The 10,657-nt window shown below is 27.1% G+C and overlaps 1 protein-coding gene across 1 annotated transcript in view; it reads right to left on the minus strand.

The window, feature by feature from the left end:
• The window catches only part of LOC105365811 (serine/threonine-protein phosphatase PGAM5, mitochondrial-like), a 28,814-nt gene extending 19,154 nt beyond the window's left edge, over window positions 1-9,660 (minus strand). Inside the window, exons 1-3 of the mRNA XM_011504067.1 lie at window positions 9,469-9,660; window positions 7,563-7,723; window positions 1,858-2,072 (exon numbers count right to left, since the gene is read on the minus strand). Coding sequence (XP_011502369.1) covers window positions 1,858-2,072; window positions 7,563-7,723; window positions 9,469-9,635 — 543 coding nt within the window. The 5' untranslated portion in view covers window positions 9,636-9,660. The remainder of the gene's footprint in view (window positions 1-1,857; window positions 2,073-7,562; window positions 7,724-9,468) is intronic.
• Window positions 9,661-10,657: the final 997 nt, after the last annotated feature.

Raw genomic sequence — 10,657 nt, forward strand, 5'->3', positions numbered from 1 at the left:
AAGAAAATAAACTTCATAAACACATCTGGCGAGAACAAGGCTCCAAGTGTCCAGCAAAACAAGTCATAAAACTAATGCTACGAGACATTTGACACGGCCTCGCCATAAAGCATCTATCGACGACAAATTATAAAACATCTGGCGTACACAAATCATAAAATTAGCCTAAAAAACACAAGCCAGATGATACACTCAAAAATAATGCTACACCTAACCTTCACAACATTGACCGATCGCAACGCGCATGATTATAAGAAATGAATGCAACAATGCTAGGATGGAGAGGGAAAAGCGCGGCATCAAGAGCCCCCATAATGGAGGGGAGTTGAGCAAGACCCGCTCTCATTGGAGCCTCCATCTTGGAAAGACTCACTGGTGGGAGACCCCACCACTCGAAAGGCGCCGTGATTGGAATTACCATAAACTAAAGAAGAATTCTGAAACAGATACACTAATAAGACTAAATCTCATTGGCGACGCCATGATGGACAAGACAGCTCTGATTGGCGACACTAAAAGAGAGGGAATTTTCACCGACCACCGCCTGTTCGAGAGAAGGCTTTAAAAAAGGCAACGCCGGCACTGCATAATCACTTATCTTATCTAACAGAAAAAGAACAAGTCAATTAAAACGCAGTCAAACAATTAGAAAGTCCACGTAATTACGCAAGATTATTCTATTCAACACAAGTGCTAGATAATCAATTCATACACTCGCAGCAGTGCAATACAAGTAAAAAAGGGGAATCGAGAATTACGAATATCAGTTCGCACAGTATACACAATCAAACTGCCAGGAGCCACACGAGGCAACTCAAAGATCAAGGCAAAACATAGCTATACATAACGTGCAGAACTACGAGGTAACGTTGCATTCCTAATTCATACATAACTATATCAAGCTATACTATACATTGCAGATACGTAAAGCTATCTGCAAAACATAATACAAGCAATATAAGCGACGCCACGTGCTCATATACAAGGAAGCGCGGGGGTTTACGACCTCGCTCTTCTGTGTGTATTATTCTATCCACACGTGTGTCACATATAGAGGACCAGCAAGGCATCAACTTCTTTCTGTGTATGCGGAGTACGTGATAGCTCAGTGGCAATAAAACATCCAAATCAAGAAAAGCAAGCACTCAATCATTAAAATTAAAACTAATTATAATTCAATTAGTGAAATCGTAAATAAAACATAACTAAATAACAAAACTACTTTTTTTTTAATACATGTACTATCTTGTCTACTAGCCTGCAATCCTATCAACATCGGGAGCTCACAAATAATCTTAGTTACTTGGCCCTCCTCGCCCGGTACTCTATTTTTATACATATATCATTACTATCTCATGTGATATTCGTCCGATTCGTAAAGCAGTTTTGATATAAAACAATGTATTACCGCTTTTTACAATATGATATCGTGTTGTAGCTATTTTATGAAAGAAAAAAATTTTTAATTTAAGAACATAAAATAATAGATATTCGTGAAACTAGCATATGGTTAGCCCGGTACACTATTTTTAAACACATAGTAACCTAATTCAGTGCAAAATAAAAAATTACATCAATGAATTTTATTAGTTTAATTAAAATAAAATATATATTTTACTTAGTAAATTAAATGTTTGTATATTGTATACAGTATTCTTAGTGTATTGTAGCTGTTTTTTTTTGCGAGAATCTTAATTTTTATTGAATATTATTATGAAATAAATAATAAGTAATTTCTTATTGCTTTACATATATTTTTTATTAAATTTTCTATTTCGTACAAATAAATATTTATAGATTAACAATTGACACAAGTTTTTTTAATTATCATTGTAACTGCATTTTTTAAATACTTACTGTTTTTTCAGATTTCCAATGACCACTGGGTGGATCAGGTGGAATTGGAGTACCTTCTACAAGTAACGAATCATCCATAACAGGTACAGTAGGTAAATGTACTTCGATGAGTTTAGATGTTTCTTGAGCTCTTGTCATAGTTGACCGAACTATTGTTGTGTAAGGAACAGCTATTTCAGCCAATCGCATCCCTGTAATTTCTGCTTGTAATTTTCCTAAAAAAAATTATAATAAAAAATTAGAGGATTGTGAAGATTTTAATTAGACATTAAAATTATTATTAATATATATTAATATATTTTACAATTATTGTCACAGGAACAACGATAATTATGACATTTTTTTATTGTAATTATATACGCGGAATCATAATTGTTTTTTCTACAATATATGTATTATTCTCTCTTTTTTAAGAATATAGCTAATGAACATATATTTCGCGGAAGTTTTCTAATCTAATTGTTCGATTTTCTGCAGAAAATGTTATTCAATTTCTTACGTTAATAGATACTATAAGAAAATAGAGAATACACAAATGCTAAGTTTATCCATCAGCTTTTTGGAAACATTTCGATATCATTCAATTATGGAAAGCAGTTTCTTTTTTGGGAACAGCATAGATTGTTTACGTAAAAATTTTCTTTAAAACAACGAAAAGTCTATGATCATATGTACTCTTTAAAATCATTACTTTCTTTCATGATCTAAGATTACAATATTTGAGAATATTTCGAAAGCAATAATATAGTCACCTTCAATTACATGGATATCGATTGATTTGATATTTAAAAAAATTAAAGATATGTTTGAGCTGTATATTTAGATGTAAACAATTTGTTCGAGATTGCGAGACCTTTTTTTAATGCAATATAACATCGTAAAATTTGTCTTTAGATTTCAAAACTTTTTTGCTCGCAACTATCTAGCAATAGCGTCATAAAACATCTGGAAAAAAAAATTCAATAAACACGGAAAAACTAACTCAGTTAGGCATATGTACGAATTCGCTCCGCTCGGTAATTACTTCAGGCATTATGTCGAGCGGACCTACACCCCCCCCCCTTTCCACTGTCGACAAGTTATCATGCTGTCGCCAGATGCGTCAGCGGCAACGAGAGTTCTTCTTGTCATGAAAACCAAGAGACGACTAGTCCCTTAACTAACTATAAGCCCACAAGAGGCGCTGCCCGCGTTCTGCAAGGGAAAAATCCCTGATTGGACGGAAAATAAGGGAAGGGGATTAAGTGAAATTCATGGTCAGTAAATGTACTTAAGCATTTTTTAATATTCATCACTGTCGATATAGTACACACTCAATACAGTACTTATTCAAATAAGTGAAGTGGAAGTCCGTTTATGGTGCCAAGGGAACAGTGCTTACATGTCCTAAAGGAACGACGACATACACCCGTATGTCCACTAACGCAGTTCAAGAAACCGTCGTTACAAGTTCAAATGAAGCAAAGACAATCCACATATTAGAGTCCGAAGACGCTGGCAGTTTCTTATTAATGTAGTTCAACACAGCTATCGTTACAAGTCCTATTGCCGGGCGACGGATTCCAACGACAAGTGTCCAGTGACAAGCCCCCTTGAAGAAAGAACAAGGAGGTCCCAATTTCAAATATACCAGCAGTCTTCGTAAGTAATATTATTATTACAATAATTACATACTCTGAAATTCAGAGATTATGAAATCGACAAGTAACTAAGAACGAAGAAGCTCTCCCCAGAGCAACAGTGTGGAATAGATTCCAGTACGCGTTGTCAAGTTCGAGCCCGTTAAAAGGGCGTCTTTTCGGCAACCTTCACCTTAGTTCAAGTTCGGACGCTTATGAAATTAAGCAACAAACAGCGCGAGTATCGACGAATCAAGCTTCGCGCCATTCTACAGTCATATTCAAATCGTCAAACTGCATAGATAAATATACGTTTGCCACCACAAACACATCAATCCAATTCAAGAGTTATTTCCATAATTAATAATAATAATACTAGTCAACCTCGTCATCAATAAATAACAGAATAAATAGCATATACATTAGCCATATTACATTATATTATTATAATATCCCTTCCACTTGTGACCTTTCATCGCTACCACACAACACTCGTGGTCTCTGAGTTGTCAACGGCATCAATTCGTATCCTTCGAACCGGTCTTGGTAAAACAAGCCGGAATGGCGAATACATTTTGTACATAATTCTTTACTCGATATAATTGGAAATATACTACTTCGTATCCTAAACTACTAACAACTTTATATTTGTTTATATTTAACTAAAAGACCACTAGATGTTATGTGGAACAATTCTTGGGCAAGTGGAAGGGTTAGTGCATTGATTCAATATTTAACATATCTGTTTCTATTGCTGTTTATTACATCTATTTTCCAAAGACAGGGTTGATTATTGTTGATGAAGTTATAGATGACCCATTGTTGCTCTTTGACTATTGGCACGTGGCATTAGTGTGCATTTCGTTTCAAGGTAGAAGGTTGTAAGGTTCCTGATCTTCGTGACGTGGTGCCCTTGATGGTTGATTACCCTGAGAAAGGGGAGGTTGTAAGGCTCTTAACACTTCTTCGAGTAGTGCCATATCGTGAATCTGCGACTGGTTCATGCGCTTGGGTACAAGCGGCTTCTATTAAAAGTTAGGTTCAACACGGTATGGAACTGAAGGGGCGACGCAGGCTTCTCGCGTTGCGCGCGCTAAGACCTCCTTGGGCTCGTACTGGCTGCAGGAGATACCGTGTGACCTGGGGGAATCGCTCTTTTCTTTTAGCATGAGTGTTTACTGACTAAGACTTTCTTCGAACTCAGCTGTTACGATGTTACTTCTTTTGTTGCGATTTTAGCATGAGTTTAACTATTGTGTTCGTTCTTAAATAGTTCACTTAGTCTGGTATCAATTTGATATCCCTTCCCCTTTTTTGTGTCCAATCAGAGCGCGGCCTTTAGGAGGCATGATTGAGCATGCACACCTCTTTGCCCTCTTGACAACAATATATGCATTGTGTCTCGTGACATTGAAAGCACACGCGTGTCGAGGACTGCCCGATGTCACACGTGCTGGGTTTTAGGTTGTAATCAATTTTTGGAAATGTTTTTCTACTCGTTAGATTACGTACATCTGATACTCTCTAAATGTTCTAGCATAAACAGGCTTGTTGCGTTTTTGCCAGTAAACAACAAGGAACGTTTATCATGACAAAAAATAAGCGCGTTTGTAATGCGAAAAAGAATGGAAATGACTGTTCACGAGTGTTTTTCAGATGTACTAACTTTTCCGAGCCTCAAACAACCGTGGGAGAATTTTCTTAGAAATTATGTCCGTTCAATATTTCCCTTTGAAATAATAGCCGCTGGAACGTTTCCCAGCATATAAATTCACGAGATTCTCTGAATCTTGAATAGTATTATTATCTAATACATATCTTGTCATTAGCTTGTATATTGAAAACTAGAATTACTGATCTACTAACCGTAGAATTTTTTTGTGCACATTGTACAGAATATAATACCATCACTTATATTTTTGTGACAATATTGCATTCGTTAGCCATCATAGTTATTTAATTTTTTTTGCAATTGATTAAATTTGATTATGTTATCACTGAAGGGCATTGATTCAATTTTGCTACTTGTATCAAATAGCGATTTTCTTTAATTTCTTTACCAAACATTAACGAATGTAGTTAATTAATTAAATATAATTCAATTTAATTCAATTCAATTCAAAAGTAAATTAATTCTATATAATTAAATTCATGAATATATTCAAATAGGAAAATTTTATAAAATAATACTTACAATTAAAAAAATTATAAAATGATAGTTTAGTTTATTATATTAACTTGACGTTTAAAAAAAATGTTTGACAATCAAAATAATAATAAATTGTTTTACTAAGTTGTGATACCAAGTATTTTTATATCGATATTTAAATTCGAATGCTATTACCACAGATTTTCAGGTAAACATAATAAAAGCATACTATAAATTAAGTATATTATTATTCATATGGTTTAGTTAAATTTTTTTTATAAAATTGCTAATAATATAATATTTAAACATTGTCCTTAATATGTGTATATATATATTCGGAATTCAATTGTTTTATAATGTTAAATTATTATCACATTAATATAATTGACATTACAGATGCTATACAATAACAATGTTCATTTTTTTATTATTACAAGAAAAAATAAATTGAAATAATTAGAGACATATATTTATTAAATATTCTCACTCGATTATTAAAATTGTATTTATACTTATTTGGATTGGCGAATCGTATAAAACAATTTTTTAAAGGTAATTGATATAAATTAAGAAATTTATATTTTTATTATAACATATTGAATTTATTGAATAATTTATTATTACATATATAACATATTGAATAATTTTTTTTTAATGCATAGTTAAATTAGGTTCTTATTTTTCATATTATAGATAGTTCATATTCGATTACTAGAGAATATTAGCATATAAATTTATATGAGTATATTAATATTGTGAAGTAGATATTCATTGCTAAAAGTAATTAATTAAAAGCCAACGCTATACTAATATCTTGAAAATAATCAATTGCACTATAAATGTACTATATATAATATTGTTATAATTATGTTATAATAATTGTTATACTATAATAATATTGCTATAAATATTATCAATACACATTATATTTCCATTAAAGTACAATAAAGAAAATATATTATAATATTTAGTCTATAGTGATTGGATATAATTGTATATAAGCAAACAGAATAGGCGTACTAAAACATTAAAGATTCTCCAAATTCATAGAAGGTAAGATAAATTGTTCACAATGGTTCCTTTATATAAATTATAATACTATTTTCAATAATTATAAAATTATTGTTATAATAAATATTTAAAGAAGTGAAATTTATAGATTGAGTGGAAAAAGCATAGAAGTATATACGTATGAATAATATAATAAAATTTATTATATGAACAAATCCCAACTTAATAATGTTTGCTTAAATGATAAAAGGTAATACAAACTTTGAAATCGTAAAAACAGAAAAAAAATGTGTTAACCATTTTAAAAAAATATTTCAAAAATGTAGTAAACTATATTAAAACAAATAAAAGTACTTAATAATAATATTACTAAATCATAACTTTTAATATGTATTAAAAGGAAAAATGTATAGTGATTACACACTAATACTTCTTTGGGATTATTAAATTGCAGAGGACAAATACTCATTTACAACAATATATTTGTATCTGGGTATCTATATAATACATATTTTTCTCTATGCATTTGAGTTTATAGCTTCAAAAGAATTCAAAAAGAATATAAAATGCATAACATATTTATAATATGGTTAAAAAAGAAAATGTTTGAGTTATACAAATTTAATATTAGGTAGGAATTTATAAAAGAAATTAAAAAGATATTTAAATAATTAGAGAAACTACTAATTTTATAAAGTTATTTTTGTAACTTTTAAATTATAAAAATATTCTATACAATTCATATATTTAAGTCTTTTATAACAAATTGTTTATATATGATAGATTTATGTGATAAATTTTTAAAACTTTTAATAGTCTAAGTAAAGTATTTTTAGTATGATTTTTCATTATTCTATATTATAAATTTTTAAAATTGTATTAATGAACATTGATAATTGTAATACTATAGTTAAATAATAACTTACCTAAGTGTGTCAAATGTCTATCATTATCAGTTTTTCCTTGAGTGTTATATTGACCATGTCTTATAAGTATTACATGTCGTACGATCTTTGCACGTGCTTTATTATAACTTTGTAAATTAGTGTTATCACTTATTAATTTTGATTTACTTTTAAAGTAACGCCTACAAAACAAAAATTAATTGTATTACAATTACGTTTATTCAGTAAATTTATTAATTTTTCATAAAAATATTCAAAAATAAATCATGATTATAATATATATATAGTATTATTTTATCATCATCAAAAAATTAATTCCGATTACACATTTGTTCTACCTTTAGCCTATTTATTATTCTTTTCAAGTACATATCATTCAGCGGACAGTGATAAAAAAAAATAAAGGAAAGTAGAAAATATAGGATAAATTGAAAAATGTTATATACGTACAATTGAATTACAATTAAATTTGTCATGATTTTCTCAATTTTAGATAAGATACAATCTAATAAATTAAATGGAAACAAAGACATAATTATGAAAAAATGCCATTGTTAATTCATCTATAAGCATTAATTGTATACAAATATTTTTACTTTCATTGTTATTTTAAGAAATTGTGTAATCGAAGTAGCAAGCATTTTTATTTGATTTGTTTCTTATTATATTATTCAATTAATATCTAAATTATATATATTAAACATACTAATAGAGTAATTTGAATCAAATTTGTTTTAAAATTATTTTTAAATATTTGATATTATCGATATTTAAGTCATATCATTAAAATAGTCAAGAATATATTCACAGATACAATATTTTATTTAAAGTATTTAAAAGATGAAAATCCAAAATTTTAGAAATAAAACTGTTATAACATCTTTAAAAGCATTTTATAAGAAATTGTTTTTCTTGTATTCTTTCAATACAAAACATGAATAAAATGAAATTATTCTTTAAATTATAATTTATAAATACAGGGTCCAGGATGAGACAACAAATTCTTTCAAATGTTTAAAATTCATTTATACATCTAATTTTACTTAAATGCGATATAATTAAATATAAATATTATTTATAATTTCCAAAGAAGTATATTATCATATTTTTTTAATCAGTTATATGTACAAAGTAAACCTGAACTGAAATTTTATATTTTTGTATTTCATCTAATTCGTTATATTTATGCATATAAAATAATGAAGGTTATATTAATTTTAATAGTTTTAAGTTACATGTAATTTTCAATATATGTAAATTATAGTTAATATTCTAATACAAAACACATAAATTTGATTTTATAATTTCAAATTATTATAACATAAAAAGAATTTATATAACAAAAATCACTGTTGTTTATACTTAACAATTTACAAATTTTTTATTCTTATTCTTACAACCAGAAATGTTAAAGTTTGTTATAATTTGTATAAGCTTAATTACATAATATGAATAATAAATTATAGAAATATATAAAAGTGAATTCCTAAACAATTCTAATATTTCAATTTGATATTAATTTAATAAAATTTGCATGTAATTTTGCATGTAGAATACATCCATTCTAATTTAAAATATTACAAAAGAAATTATGTATTATAAAAACATTACAGTTCATAGATACTAGAATTAAACACATGCTTATTCACCATGGTTTATTTATACTTATATTATCAAATTTATAATAATAAAGATAACTACAATATACATACTTCTAAACACATAATTTAATATTTAAATTTATATTATATTATTCATAATACCTCAAATGAATAGCTAATTATATCATAATTTTAGATACATTTAGATTTATAACAACATATATTCATATAGAATAATTATATCTGAATCTATTTTGAACAACATAGTCACATAAAAAATATAATAAAAAATTTATTTAAAATTTAAATATTAAAATTAATCTAACCTATCCCAATTATGATCCCACTTTGATGATTCAAGGTTTATATTTTCGGAATCATTAAATTCAATATTAGAAAATATACGTCCAAAATTATAATATAAAATACTACCAATAGTCAAAGTTCCTATTCCAAAAACTGATGTTTTTCGAAATTTAGAAAAAAATGTCATTTTCAATTTTGATATTGAATAAAATTTTAATAATTAAACATTTACGTGAGTGAATGTACTTGCACCTAACATTTTTTAATGCTTACTAATGCAAAAATTGAGATTTACTTTAGTTCGAGATAATATAAATATTTTATTATTTCGTATTATCAAATATGAATGAACTTCACGGAATAAAAATATACATGTTTTTTCAATATTTAACTAATTCATTTTTAATAAGAATTCAGTATGTTTTAAAACAATTTAAATTACTATGATAAAATATTAAAAATTAAAAATTTATTTTGGAATATACTTGTTCAAATTTCGCAATCACATAATATACTTCCAACCCTTTACTTTTATATTATAATATTTATCTTAATTTTCTTTATCTTTAATAGTAAGTAAAACAATTGAAAAACACTTGCTTAATTGTATTTTATATTTATACCAAATAAATAGCATGCACACAATTAAAAATATATATAAAATAAAACAAATTATTAATAAAAAAAGTATACAATTTGTAAAGTAAAAGTTGTATTTTAAATTAGAAATTTAAATAATTTTTGTCAATAATCTAAATTGTACAAAATATTTAGTAATATGTAAAACTAACTAAATATTAAAGAATTATTATTTATATAATATAAAATGATTTATTGTCAATCAAAATTATATAAATTATAATGATTAGATTTAATCATATTTAATCATATCGTATTTAATTATTAGAAAAATACAAGTATAATTATGAATGCAGTACATATTGTATAGTAAAACATTGCGGAAGTTTGAAATATTTATTAAATTATTTAAAAATTTTAATATTAATTTTAAATAGAATAGGTATGCTTTTAAAGAATAAAAATATTATAATGATGGAGCAAATCAAATTATTACAACATTTAGCTGAAGATTAGAAAATTTAAAAAAATAACAATCTACTAGTGTTTAATTTATTTATCTATTAATAGTAAGTATATCTAGTTTTCTTTATAGTTTACAATGAAATGAAAGAAAGGTAATGAAATGAT

Source organism: Ceratosolen solmsi, unplaced genomic scaffold, assembly GCF_000503995.2.
Source record: "Ceratosolen solmsi marchali unplaced genomic scaffold, CerSol_1.0 scaffold26, whole genome shotgun sequence".
NCBI classification, from domain to species: Eukaryota; Metazoa; Arthropoda; class Insecta; order Hymenoptera; family Agaonidae; genus Ceratosolen; species Ceratosolen solmsi.